We start from the raw sequence: 15459 nt of genomic DNA, 5'->3' as shown, positions 1-15459 counted from the left end.
AAGAAGAAGAAGAAGAGTTATCTATTAGCTCATTGTTAAAAAACTAATTAGTTTTTGTCGTTATGGCGCCCAACTGTCCAAAAATCAGTAACTCTAAAAACGTTTCTAAGCGCAAAAGCGTTTAGAAAGTTAACGGGTAGTCACTGCGTAACGTTGAGACAACCAAAAAAATATCTTTCAAATTGGTGTAAAACGGGGTTGTCTGTACGGTTAAGACAACGTAACAATGCAACGTTGCGTTGCAATTTTTCAACGTTGTCACGTCGAAAAATTGCTAATTGGGGTTTACAAAAAATAAAAGAATCTACGTTACAAGTTAGATATACTGATTGACAATTATTGACAGTCAAGTGCATTTAAACGAAAGAAGATTTTTTCACAATTGGTAATGATAAAAAACCACCTTCACGTTTCGTTAGCAATATAAACTTGCAATGCTATTTACGATCTCTGCAGTGCATTTACCGCTGTTAATTTTTGATAATTGGAGTGCAATTCTTGTTGGATTTTTGACACAAGAGGGAAATATTTATTGTAACAACACTAATATCTAATTTATTTACCTCAGGTTCTTCTGATTCCAATATACACTGGGCGTCCAAAGGAAATAAGGGTCTTTGGGGTGTGGGTCTGCTAACCAAATAAAGAGCTGAAGCTGCCGCAACCCCCGTGAGGGCCAAAGCACCTGCACCGCCCCCTATATATTGTAGATATTGGTCCATGTCATCCACTGAAAAATATAAATTATTCATGTCTTGACTACCGCAATCATACTACTGCTAAATGAAAACACAAAAATGTAATTATTTAATATATGGGTTCCTCTAATTAGTTCCGATGTAGCAAAGTCCAAAATTTATTAGCATAGCACCAGATTAGAGGTTAAACAATAATATTTTCATTTTAGATAACGTTAATGTACTGTCAGTAAAGCTGCACAAGAGATAATTTTGTAAATGTATAGATTATTGTTAATGATTCTGATAGACCAGTAATGAGTGTCAATAAGTGAAATTTAAAATATGCTTATTATGGATACATCGTATTTGTAAATAAAGGTATATTCTAAAACTAGTAAACATATATTTTTTTTAAAAGATGTGCTTCAATTATAGGTAATCCATATGGTACAGTTTATGTATAAGCTATATTAATAGTACATAGACATAAACATTTAAGGGTACTAATCATTTATATACAGATTTTAAACTATTAATTAAATAATCCTTCAATAGGTTAGATGGCTTCTAGGTAGCTTCAGCATTGGGAACTTTGGAATTATCATTTATTCATTTTATTTATTAATTAAACTTTGAAATTTGGAACTTTGGATTTAATTATTATCTAATCTTGATATTTCTCTGATTATCTAGTACACACTTTTAGGGAAGATCTCTATGTCTCCTTTAAAACTACCAGATTTAATGATCTCAGAAGCATTGTTGATGCTCCTCAGGCTTGAACATAAAAATTGTAAAAAAAATATTATAATTTATCCATCAATTATCAGCAACAATCATATTCTTGAGAGTTATGAGTGTAATACTTTTGCCACATTTTTTAATCTGACAAAGGCATTTGCAGAAACTAAAATTCTATCATATCCAAATAGGGTTTACCTCATTCAATAATACTTGAGCGATAGGTCACATGACGTGTCATATGGTGGTCAGAAATCAGCAACCAGGCAGCCACGGCATGTTTTTGTTTTAGGTAATACCCTGTTTCCCATCGATATCAATAATTTAGTGAATGCGTAGAATTGGGTAAAGTTCATTTTATTTGCTGATGATACTATGATCTATTTTTCTTATAAGAGAGGTATGATTATTGATGGGATAGTGTCAGACACTGAGATGCTAGAGTCTTGATTTGTGGCTAACAAGTTCTCCCTGAATTCTTTTAAGACGCAAAGAATAAACTTTAATTTAGCACATAATGCTAGTGTTACTGATGAAGCTCCTGGTAAATACCTTGAAGTAAACTTTGTTCCAGGTATGACCTGATAAGGGCTTGCGGATAATTTGTGTAAAAAACTGTCTAGTGTCATATACCTTATAAGGAAACTTTCAACGGTCCGTTATTAAGGCATTCTGCAGTACATGAGTATTTTATCTCCAGCGTAAAAACATTAGGATAACGGATGGGTTACAGTCTTAGCAATATTCTGGATATATATGTGCTTATGTTATGTCAAGGCTATCTGGGTCAATATCGCACACACCGTGACTTATTCACGATTATTCAACAAGATAAGGACAACATTATCCGGACTTACAAGGTCGAAAGATAGTACTGGTTATCTGGGCTTGTCAAATAAGGCCAGAACACTGTAGCCTAATAAATAAACATTACATAAAAATCCGATTGATAGAACAAGCAGTTTTCTATAGGACAAAAAAGATTTAAAACCGTAGAAAACAGTACTGTGATTTACGCGATCAAACGCTTTGGAGAAATCACAATATACCATCGCATATCTCTTCACCATTTAGGTCCAGAAAAAGTCTCTTTAGAAAGGTTAACATTGAATAATTTGTAGCAATACTTTGTACCTTTTAGGTTCCTAATGATCTTATTTAAATAATTGTATAATGTGAAAACGATAACATAAACAAAGAAAAAGTGACTTATGTTACTTAGTTGTCCTCATCCCCCTTAAAACACGCGTCACTTTAATACAAAATTATTTGAAGAAGTATCAAATACCGATATTAATGGTAAATAACATGGAGTAAATCAAACTGTGAAATAAGGTTGTTTTATAAAGATCTGTATGGGTGGGGTACACATACTTTAGAGAATTTTAACGTTTCAGAAACTATTGCTTTAAGCATGCATGTATACGAGTCTCACAAAGATAAACGCTAAAGATTCTATATATATAAAGGTTTTCATATCTATCTATATGAAGACTACAAATGAACTACAATTACTATAGAAACTCCCAGAACTTGGGCTTCATAACCAATTTTCCAAGTCCAAGTATGATCTTAAATCTGTATCGCTTCCTATCTAAGATTTAGTTTCACGATCTAGTGCATTTAATCGCGAAGCCAAAAAATCAGGAAAACTGTATACGTGATATAAAGTATAAGATTCTTGTAGTGATAATATCATTGTAGTGATAACTCACAAAGAATTTTGGTAGAATTTAAAATAACTAGCATTTATATTTCAGATATTACTAATTTAAAAATAAAAATCCATTGCATATTTAAGAAATAGTCTGTTTTGTCAAGATCTCTAAACTTTTTTGTATAATACCATTAAGATCCATTTTTAATTGGGTCGTCTCAGGCCTAAAACTATATGCATATGAATTCTCCTAATCAACTGGAAGGGGAATCAGTTTCAGATATACCAAACTCTTCGAACAACACTTCGCTCGTAATTTATTTATTTATTGATCAAATGCTAATGAAATATTTTCTTTCGTAACCGAATCAATATGTTAAGTGTCAATCAAAACTTGAAACAAAGCACTCATTCTTCTTACGCTACTAATATTTTATTACATTGGTTGGTGGTAAATTACTGGTAATAAAAATATTTAGTATGATTTTTATTAGACGTCATGTTAAAAGAAGCATTTAGAGGCAATTCTCTTTGTAGCTTAGTATTGTTCCTTGTGCATTTTTTGCCATAAAAATCTTGTACACAGTGTCTCAAGTAAAAATTGTGATGTCGGCCTTAACGTACAATTTTAAGCGCTAGCACGTATTGAAGTACTCGTGATGATTGGGTTTGTAAAAAGGATGCTTACAGGAGAAGAATTATACAGAGTGGCCCATCAAAACCAGTCCAGCAAGTTTAAAATTTTAAAAAATGATCGACTATTTAGGAACAATTTTTTTAATACTTTCAACCCCTTGGCGGAGGTTTCAACCACCCTCAAAATCTTAAATAGGAGTGGGAGTCAAGTGATATAAGTTATTTAAGGTCTTTTTATTCTAGTTACGAGTTTGTCAAGTTTGAAATTGCTAACTTGAGTTTTTGCAGTATGACAGCTTGTCAAAGATTTTGACATAATACTCATATAGTGAAATCTTTAAATATTGTAATTAAACAAGTCAAGACACACAAAATAAATCAATATTTTAAAATAAATAGACCTTAGCTGAATTTAGAAAAAACTAAAGCAATGATCATAAAAAGCTTTCTGGTATTATAAAACTAGAAATAGACGGGTTAGTGCATTAAAAAGAGTAAATATTTGGAGTTCTAAATAGATAAAGCTTCCTATGTACTACTACCCCATACAATAACTTTGTTAACTTTTTGGGGGTATTGCTTATGTAATAAAATAAATACTCGTCAATTTAGTAACGACGGTTTTGTTTTTTTACGTGTTTATTTAAATAGAAAGTGCACTCATTACTAAAGCAAATATTTTTGAAGAGCCGAGAATCCAGTAATTCTAGATGCCCAATTTCACAAAATTTGATTTTACTGACTAAAGCACCTATGAATTTTATGTATTATATATATTACAGTTATTATTATAAACGAAGACGATCTACAATATATAATCCTGACGATGATCTCATAGAGATCGAAATGTTGATAAAACATTGATCGTCTGAAATATTTTTTTTTATTTAAAAGGAAAAACTAAGCAAACTTATCAACTGAGGTCCTAAGAGTTAAGCTCTTATTCTAAGTTTTAACAGTATTTGACGACTCCCATGTGTAGATTACTTTTTGATTACTCTTTTTTTTCTATTCAGTCAGGACTATAATATTTACAAATTTGCTGAAAATCATAATCTTAAGCTAAATGCCTCTAAATCATGTGTTTTGTTTTTTTGACTCAAATAAAAAACGTCTCGACCTAAAATCTCAAAACCAAACAATGTGAGCGTTATATTTGACAATAAATTAGAAAGATACAAGAAAGTTAACTATTGCGTATTTAGGACTAAAGCAATTATACAAATTACTGTTGCTATATCAAAATCCATTTAAACTCGAAAATTCTTGTATGCGTATTTCATTCAGTATTCCTCATGGAAATCGTATTACTCTCTTCTCGAAATGAATTATCATTTTTGTCTATGTCAAATAGCAAAGTTTTGTTTCATTCATCGTATTATAATGGATGGACACCTGCTCTATTTAACCAAAGTCTTCGATATTTTTTAATATAATCGTAACACTAGGCATTATCTTAATTTTTGAACTATTCAGCAGTTTTTCACCATTCGTTTATTTATTGCCTCATAAATACAGAATAGTTTATCAGGATCTATCAAAGAACTTTTAGATTATACTTTTAAGAAACATATTTGAACAATGTTGTAGATGTTTGTCAATTTATTCTTTGTTTGAAGGTTGTGATAGTTTGGAGCTGATATAGTGACTTCTTCCTCATAACCGCTAGATGGAAATCAAGCGTGTTAATAATGTAAAAATTCTCCCTGAAAAAGAATGTGGAAGTAATTACAAACTCCTGCTAGCTAAAGTCAGAACAAAAAAGAATAGAAAACATCACTTTCTCCTTAGAACCAGGAAACATGGAATAACAGATGGGATACCTCAAGACAGACAAATCCATAAGAAATGTGTGTGTGTTTATTATCCACCAAAGAACAAGTTTAGTGATATAATAAAGTAAAACGAAAGTAAGAAACAAAAATGGATGACCGACGAAACTTCGAATATAATAGATGAAAGGAGGTCTCTCAGACAAGCAGACATAAATACACAAAAACGAAGAACCGAATATAGAAGACTATGTAGATAAATTCAATGGCTATGTAAACGGGATAAAAATCACCACATGGAAAAAAAAAGCCAAGAAATCGAAAAAAACACCAAGGAAATGCGAGACCTCTTTAAACACATTAAAGAAATTATAAGAAAATTGAATCCAAAACCGTGGAAGATAAAATAGACGACGTAACGGAGGGCTGCTGGTATAAATGGATGAAATCAACATTTCGTCATATAATTTCCTGACTTAAATCTTTGCCATAGCCTGTTGAGGCTACAAAATAAATAAATAAAGAGAAAGTGTAACTAATAAAAGCTATAATATATACTAGAACGACATTAAATAAAAAATTGACAAAAAGATAAAATATTAACAATGAATCACAAACATATACCTATCTCGAAGGCAAAACCGTTTCTCCTTCTCCTCTATACAGGGTGTTTCTTAACCAATACGCATAAACTTGGGAAATTATTGCTGACGGCAAATAATGACCAATAGTGAAAAAAAAATTTAGTAAAATAGTTTTAGTTACGGAGATAAACGACTTATTAATTAAAATTAAAAAAAAAAGGTAAATTCTCCAAAATAAATGTTTATTTAACTATTATAGTAACTGTTCGAAGTTATTTCCATGACTTTCAATACATAATTGAGCACGCCTAATCCAAGAGTTGCAGACAGCAGCTAATCTAGGTTGTAGTCGAATTTTCTCGGCGGCAGCAAATATCCGATTTCTTAATTCTTGTTCATTGTCAACTTCGGTTACATATACCAGAGATTTTAGGTAGCCCCAAAAATAAAAGTCAAGCGGATTAAGGTCGGGTGATCGAGGAGGCCATCCAATTGGAACACCTCGGCCTATCCATCGGTCGGGGCACATTCGTTCCAAATGCCGTCACTGGTAGCGCAAAATGTGGTGGAGCACCTTCGTGAAGAAACCACAAATTCTGCCTAATGTGAAGAGGGACTTCTTCAAGGAGTACCGGCAAATTTTGTCGCAAGAATTGTAAATAAAGAGCACCAGTTAGACGATTATCCAAAACGAAAGGGCCAATAAGTATTCCGTTTACAATTCCAGCGCACACATTTGCTGAAAATCGTTTTTGAAAGTTTGTTCGGCGAATGGCGTGCGGATTTTCAACTGCCCAAAAATGCGTGTTGCGAAAATTGTAAATACCATTGCGTGTGAAAATTGCTTCATCCGTAGCTAAAATGTTCCTGGTAAAGTTTGAGTTTAACTGCTGCTGATGTAACAACGACTCGCAAAAGTTTACTCGAGGCGCATGATCCCTTGGAAGTAAAGCTTGTACCCTTTGGACGTGAAATGGATACAGTAATTCATGCCTTAAAATTCGCCAAACTGTGACTGATGATAATCCAAATTGCGTTGCAATTGTTCTAGTGCTTATGTCTAGGATGCTCTTCGATGATATCTAAAATCAAATTCTCCAGATTTAAAATGCGCCTAGGTCTAATGGCTCCACCATGTTGCCCTGGCCTCGGCCGCAAATTTCCAGTTTCTCTACCCCGCTAAACCCACGCAAAAAAGCTTCACGCGACGGATGATACCTATGAGGAAACCCTTGTGCATAAAGATTAGCTGCAGCTACACTGTTTTGTCTTGATTCCCCGTATGCCAGTAACATGTCCATTAGTTCCTCATTTGAAAAATTATGCGGCATAATTTTAATGAAAAACGAAATACGACCACAACTGTATCAACTGATAGCAAAGTAGGTACTACTCAACATAATAAACATCATCCGGACTTGTTTCCTTCTTAATTTGAAAACAAAATTCCACCTGATAAAGTTATTACATTTAAAACAAAAAATATTTTACTTAAATTTTTTTTCACTATTAGTCATTATCATTAGCAATAACTTCCCTTTTTCCCTTAAGTTTATGCGTATAGGTTAAGAAACACCCTGTATGTCATATGTACATGGGAACATTGGTGTTACAATAGCCACATTTAGAGTACACAATTAAATAATATAACACACAACAAATAGTACACATTTAAAATAGGTACAACCCGGGGTCGAACACAAACTTAACATTATAAAGAGAATGGTACAAAATTAAAACTAGTAAAAAAAATTAGTTTCAAAACAAAGGACTTACCTAGAAATTACAGCAAAAAAATGTTTTGGTAAATACTTAAAAATAACAATAAAAAATAAATAGCACAACGGACGCAAAAAAACAGAATGAAGTTCAAATTACGAACGATTTAGGCTAAATCCACATTGGTACGAAATTACGCATACGTCCGTAAGCCTATCCGTGACTTCTAACCCTTCCACTAGAGACAAGCATATCCGTAAAATAACGTTACATTTTTTACTCGAGTTTTTGGTGCTTACAGTTTTGACCTCCCATAATTGCTTTAACCTATTTGTATGCCTTGATTGTAAAGGGGTTCTCGGATCCCATAGGGGCCATTAAAGTTAAAATATTGTCCTCATTGGCGCAAAGCTCGAAGGTAAGACCGTGGTTCTCCTCCATATATACTAGGAAACCTTGGTGTTCAATAACAACAATTAATAAAAATTTGGTACAAATTCAAAAATAACAATAATAAATAAATAGTACAACGGACCAAAAATATGGATTGAAGTTCGAATTAACCAACTTCTATCCGTGTTTTCCTTCACGTAGGTACGTAAAACCTTTTGGGTCTCTTATTGGCTGATAGCAATCACGTGGTCCCAACGGATCCGTAATTACGTAACAATGTGGATTCAGGCTTAGGCTCGGGGATTAATACACCTCCTTTCCATCGGGGAAGTTAAACAAGGACAGGATAAACTAAAAGCAAAAGAGAGCAAGTCGCCCTCAAAAATTTCTTATAGTGGCAGATTTCAGAAAGATGAGCAGAGTTTGTAACCGGAAAAGACAGCGGAAAACAAATTATGAACGTACGACCGATTATGGAGAAGAGGAGAGAGTTTTCTCCACTTTAATAAAGCCTTTACCTGCGTGGAATGGTCTCAACTCTCAAATGGAAAGTGTTACTAAACATGGGAACCCCGTTACATCTTGTCATACTATTGGGACAGTTATGCGGCAAAAAAAAGAAAACTTCGGTTCATGTCGATGGATTAACTAAGTTAAGAAATTTACAGCTGCTCTGTTTTAAGAAAACATCAGGGGTGCCTCACGCAGGTATATATGGATGAAGATGGGTAATCATAAGAATTGAAGAACCAGAAGCTTCAAACATTTAGCCATGAAATTCACAACTAAAGAGAGAGTTATGTTTTTTTTCTTATCTAAATTATTATATAGTATATATATTTTCTAAGGAGTCATTACAAGTATGCATCACACGTAACTCCTTGCCAAGGAGTTATTGTGAAACGATTTTCTTATAATGGAGATGCACATCTTTTTGCCTCTTAATATACATTCATTATACTAGGAAACCTTGGTGTTCCAAATAACAGCTAGTAAAAAAAATTGGTAAAAATTAAAAAATAACAATAAAAAAAAAATAGTACAACGGACCAAAAATACGGAATGAAGTTCGAATTAACCAATTTCTATCTGTGTTTTCCTGCACGTAGGTACGTGAAACCTTTTGGGTCTCTTATTGGCTGATAGCAATCACGTGGTCCCAACGGATCCGTAATTACGTCTCAATGTGGATTCAGGCCTAGGCTCGAGGATTAATACACCTCCTTTCCATCGGGGAAGTTAAACAAGGACAGGATATACTAAAAGCAGAAGAGAGCAAGTCACCCTCAAAAATTTCTTATAGTGGCAGGTTTCAGAAGGATGAGCAGGGTTTGTAATCGGATAATCGGAGAACAAATTATGAACGTACGACAGATTATGGAGAAGGCGAGAGAGTTTTCTCGACTTCAATAAGGCCTTTGCCTACGTGGAATATTCTCAACTCTGGACAGTGTTATTAAAGATGGGAACCCCGTTACATTGTCATACTATTGGGACAGTTATGCGACAAAAAAAGATAAGGTATTAGTTCATGTAGATGGATCAACTAAGTTAAGAAATTCACAGCTGTTGAGCTGTTCTGTTTCAAGAAAACATCAGGAGTGCCTTAGGCAGGTATATATGGATGAAGATGGGTAACCATGAGATCACGACCTTTAGCCATGAAGTTCGCAGCTAAATAGAGAGATATGTTTTTTTTTTCTTATCTAAATTATTATATTGTATATATTTCCTAAAGTCTCACTTCTTTTTGCCTCTTTTATTAAATTATTGCGTTTATTGTAATGTGTATTTTTTTTTTGGCAAATAAAAGCTAGGATCGCTTATCGTTCTACAGCTCATATTTTATAATTCGAATGGTATGGCTAAACAAAGAAAAAATATGAGTCACGATGTCATACAATATTCAGTTTAAAGATCGTATTTAACAAAAATATTATATCTGTGTAAACACAAACTAAAATTAGAAAGAAGCATCGAATTAAATTGATAATATTATAGATATTATTCCTGTGCTAAACTATATGATATATCCAAAAATATATATGAATAAAAAATGATAAATGTTAAGAAGGTCAAAACACATCCCATTGACGCAAAAGCGCACTTTTCTATATTTACTAGACTGTATTATGTAAAAACTCACCAGGCCGGACACGATCAGGCGCACTATAAAATTTTTAAATGTCCACTTTAAATATTTTCGCACGTCTAACCTTACTTTGTGCGAATATTTATAAGTTCAACTACTATCGATTTAAAGTTTTTTCTGCGATGTAGTGCGACGGTGAAAATGTTAAAGCTTAAAAAAGCCGTTCATCTAAAAATACTCGGCATAGCGGTGCAATATGCGAGGGTTTTCAAAGCTACTTAGTTGGGATTGAACAAAGATACAAAGAGAATAATTACTTTTTGTTTCGTCCATAAATAGTATCTAAAGAACGCAGTAAGATAATGTTTTTATTTCCGAACGATAATATCGTTGCACGTTGTGGTTGCACTGTGTAGTAGGACATAAACATAAATATAGCATATAGTTTTCTAGGTTATAAGGCTAATAGTGTGTATGATGTCTGCCCGCTTTTAGTTCCGTTAGATTTGTTTTTATTTACTAACTTGATAGTGATAATAATCAAGGAAAAAGTAAGTGAAACAGTTTGTTTACAAAAAGTTACTTCTGATAAATCGTTGATGAATTGAAGTAATCTCCCTTTTTAAGCTTGTTTTAGCAATCAATTTATTTGCTTCAATTAAAACGTTAGCATCCTCACAAAGAAAAAAAAAGGACGTTTTATTTTTTATTTAACGTTTTAAAACTAGGAATTAAACTGTAAATAAAAAAAATATAAATACACTTAATGAACGTGGGAAAGTAGGTTCAAATAAAGTAATTTCTTTACCAATTATTAAATTTCCAGTGGTTTTCAAAAAATTGTTATAATGTAAAAGCACACAGAGAAATTCATATCTCCTATATCTCTATTTTGAATTGTATGAACTGCATACACTAAATACTATCTGGAAGATAATTATATAAGTTAATAGAAGTAATTACAAAACCATGGTGCGTTTCATTTAAGCGAGGTAAATTTATTAAAGTCTTTGTCCTAGTGTTATAGAAATGTAAATTTTCATGATTTAATAATTCTAGTTTAGGTTGTTTTCGCATATAAAAATCATTCAAAAATAAAAAAATAAACAGCTATTGTTTTGCTGCTTGTCTGAGCTTTTTAAAGTGAATGCTCCATGATTCACTGTATGACAAATTTGCAGTTAGAATTTCCCGAAAACAGAATTCCTTATAGTAATTGGCTCTGAAATATTCCCATGAATGCTCTGCTAATAATTTCTTGAATAGAAAATGTTGATAATTTTCGCATTAAAAAAGTTATGCTTGTAAGCTCTAATCATTAAGGTAGATACTATAAAATTTAATAACATCTTAAGAAATGTTACTCTCAGATCATAATATAAGGAGAATTAAATATTCAAGGTTTTTTTTGTATAATTTGATTTATTTTCCTGTTTTCCTATGCTAAACGTAGTTGAAGCGTATGCATAAGCTGAAAATCCCTTAAAATAATTGTCACATGTGAATGTACCTTAACCTTTCTTTTTTGCTCCCACTGATGTTTTAGAAATGAGGGATATTGTTTCTAAAATTAAAAGGTTGTATAAAATATCCTTGTGTATTTTTCTGGCTTTTCCTACAGAGGTGTTGGCTATATTTGTAACTGCAATAAGCACCTCTTTTGCCAGAGGTCTGTTTTCTTCATGCTTGAAAAAAAGCTATCATTATCCCTCTTCACACGGGTGGAAATCTAAATGACCCATCAAATTTCCGTCCTATTACAATTCTTCCTACGTTGGCAAAAACTCCTAAAAGACTTGTTAAAATAAGAGTTAATTCATTTTTTTAACGACATGATATTTTGAGTATTGAGCTGTTTAAATTTCAGTGTGATGCTAGCCCCATGGACGCGATTTTCGCATTTCTTCGCTCTGTAACAGGTTAGATGCCGGTGATACTGCTGCAACGGTGTTATGTAATTTCTCGAAAGCTTTCGACTGCGTAAGGTATTTCTGGAAAAGTTAGGCAGCTACAGTTTCAGAGGTGTTAGTTTGGAGAGGTTTAAGTGCTACTTGCCTGGCGGAATCCACTGAGTAGCTGTTAATGATCAAGGGTACACTGGTGTTTTCCAGGCTTCCGTTTTGGGCTTACTGTTGTTTCTTTTGTCTATGTCAACGACCCACCCCAAAATTTAATTGAAGGGAAGTTCACTGTATTTGCAGAGAATACAACTATCTTGTGGCAAGTACTCGTCTCAAGTAAACAAGAAAAAATTTACCGGTCTTCACAAAACAAACAGTTTATTAAATTATTGGGTTTAACCGTTGATTTAACCATAGCGATTTTGTAAACACCGGGAAACCAGCTGACAATCCTGAATGACACAAGTGGCATACCGCACGACGTCTCGAAGGTCAGCGAATCTTCCGGAATGGTCAGCCGAGTATATAAGCAGCCACATCGCCGCTAAGAGTCGCGAAATTTAAATTAGACATAAATAGTCGTAAATAAATACGATAAAAAATATTTCTAGTAGTCGTAAATGATGGTGTTTAGTAGTAAAAGTCTGTTAATAAATTAGTTGACTGTATTTTGCATTGATTATTTAACGAACGGGAAAAATGCCACAATACTTTAAAATTTGGGGCACACATTTCTCGTGTCTGCGGTAAGGTCTCGTTTGGCTGGTATGCTCTTAAAGTGATAGCAAATAATTTGTATTGCAATTTGCTGAAAATTCATATTATGCCCTAATTTGCATTCGAGTCGCACCTTTGGTATGGTATGCCATCCCGAGTATCTTGTTTCAGCTCGCCGTTTGTGCGTCATCCTTTATTTGTTAAACGTAAGATTTTAACTTTGTTCTATGTCTTTATTTTAGAAACAGTAATACTTATTTATGAAGCTTGAGTTCGAGGGACACTATACGACCCAAGAAGTCTGTTTACTTAGGTTGCTTATTCCGCACAGTAGTTTTATTAAGAATTCATTTGTGTTTAAAAGTAGAAACCTTTTTAACCAATAAGCCTTAAACATAAAACAACTGAAGTGTACAAACATTGAAGAAATGAACCAAGGCACTTTTGGTAAATAGGGGATCTTAAAACTTTTTTATGATTTTACAACTTGTTTATGGAGGAATTTTATGCAGATAATTTGATCTGATGCTTCTTTTTAATGTCTCTGTTATTACATCTAGGTTACTTGTGTATGTGTTAAGTGATTTTAATATACAACTGTGCTTTTAAGTGTTTCATATTTTCTCAATTTCTTGTATTTCTTTGTTCCTATTATAAGTATTATTATATATATTTTATATCTATATTTAAATTTTTATTTTATCTAATGCCTTTGTGAACAACTATGTTATGTTAATAAATCTTTGACTTTGACTATATTTAATAACAATGAATTTGCACTAAACCATATTTTTGTCGACTGTAGTCCTTCTGTTATCATACTCAGAGAGGTCTCAGAGTCCACATAGGATGCATAAATTTATTTGAAGAGACAAAGCATTCGAATAGAGCAGGAACAATAATGGCCCCAAAATTGAACTCTGGAGGTTATTTTAACTTCCCAGGCATCATATTTGTTACCATTGCTTTCAATAAGTTGGTATCTTTTATAAATGAAAGCCTGCTTCCTTTTATTCCATATAGGGATAATTTTTGCAGCACCATATCATGACAGAAACAGTCGAATTTCATTGAGAAGTAACAGAAGGCCGCTGTAAGCACCTCTTTCCTTTAAAAGGTAACCACCGTATCCACAACATCAGATGCTGAAAGAGCCTGTATAAAGCCAATCTGTTATTTTTTATAAGATCATTATCAGTGTATCTCCCTTAGAAGATTGAAAAACCTATCAATGTTCTAAGGTATCATCGATAAATTCTCCAAAAAACTGTGTTCTCCCTTTTTTTACACAAATGAATTTACGTATTCTACATGTATTTTTTTTCTACAATTTGCCGTTCGGAAATTATAAGCGTTCTAAATTGCGAAATGTTCAGTACAATTGTAGAAAGCTTGAGTAAAATTTGTGCATTGCATTTAAATAGTATCAAATGATTATTGCCTATAATTATTGTTAATACTGGTTTTATTGGCACAAATAACAGTAAATAATAATAGGCAATAAATTATAATGAAGTAATTTTGGGTTATATTTTTTAATTTTCAAATTTTTCATTGCAGTTTGATAGACTCATCACAGTTTCAGCAGGTTCGGGCACTGTGGACATACAGTCATAAGACAGGGAGGCACCACATAATAAAATATGAAAATATTATTGAAGAAATCAAGTCATCGAGAGACTACTGGAAGCAATGACTTTAAGAATTAACAATAATTTTATAGCTGCTTTATTGCCGTTAGATTGTGTGATACTCACTTTTGTTGAAAACAGCCCGTTACGATTGCTTCTTTCACGGTTTTGTTAAATACAATTTTAAGATTTAATTGCTAGGATTTGTTAAAAAGCTAATATTAAAGAAAGCCATATATTATTCTTTTTACCACCTTAATCATGCCAGTCTTCTCTAAGTATAAAGCGACAGAAAAATTTGAAATATTTCAGATATTCAATTTTTTTCTGAGGGTAAAGACTAAAGTAGCATAAAAATGTATGTAGCTTTTTAATTCGTAGTGGTCTTTCCGGTGTCTCCATTGACCAACATCCATCGTAAATAAGAATAAAACATTGTGGAACAGTGGGACAGAATCAACTGGTAACATACATATGACCTATTTTTTTATTATTACCTAATTTGGGTAGCCTACAATTCTTATGGCTTCTGTTATTTCTTATTTCTCGATCGTCTTCTTCAGACGAATCAAACTTCAGACCAAGATACGTGTAAACGTTGCAACTAGTTACTTTATCTATATCTAATTGGATGTTGGATGGTTCTGCTCCTATGGGGAGATATTTTGTTTTCTGTGCATTAATTTCCAGTCCCCAGTTATTATACTCTTCTTTCAATTTTCGCGAGATATATTGTCGTCTGTATCGTTCGCTATGATAACTTGGTCGTCAGCAAATTTTTAGAGTATAAAGGCAAGTGTTTCCGATATCGATGCATATCCCGTTTCACTTTCTCTTCCATTGGTACAGAGCTCGCACTACATAGATCTTAAGCAATGTCGGTGAGGCACAACAGCATTGGTGTAAATCTTTATCCACCGGAAACTTTTCTGATAA

General features: G+C 32.9%; 1 protein-coding gene and 1 long non-coding RNA gene across 7 annotated transcripts in view; one reads left to right on the top strand and one right to left on the bottom strand.

The window, feature by feature from the left end:
* LOC126744838 (long-chain-fatty-acid--CoA ligase 6) overlaps window positions 1-15459 on the bottom strand; it is a 95651-nt gene that overhangs the window by 36090 nt on the left and 44102 nt on the right. For 5 of the 6 annotated variants that reach the window (XM_050452391.1, XM_050452394.1, XM_050452393.1 and 2 more), the window contains exon 2: window positions 564-730. In XM_050452391.1, coding sequence (XP_050308348.1) covers window positions 564-730 — 167 coding nt within the window. Of the gene's footprint in view, window positions 1-563; window positions 731-10328; window positions 10478-15459 lie in introns of those variants that run through there. The other variant, XM_050452395.1, reaches the window with a different exon arrangement.
* Window positions 10481-14774, top strand: LOC126744852 (uncharacterized). The gene is made up of 2 exons (XR_007663326.1): window positions 10481-10628; window positions 14453-14774. It is a non-coding gene; the product is annotated as an uncharacterized LOC126744852 (long non-coding RNA).

The sequence above is a fragment of the Anthonomus grandis genome, chromosome 15 (assembly GCF_022605725.1).
Source record: "Anthonomus grandis grandis chromosome 15, icAntGran1.3, whole genome shotgun sequence".
In the NCBI taxonomy this organism is placed as follows: domain Eukaryota; kingdom Metazoa; phylum Arthropoda; class Insecta; order Coleoptera; family Curculionidae; genus Anthonomus; species Anthonomus grandis.
Note: the sequence above shows the minus strand (reverse complement) of the source record. Positions and strands in the feature narration are given on the sequence as shown.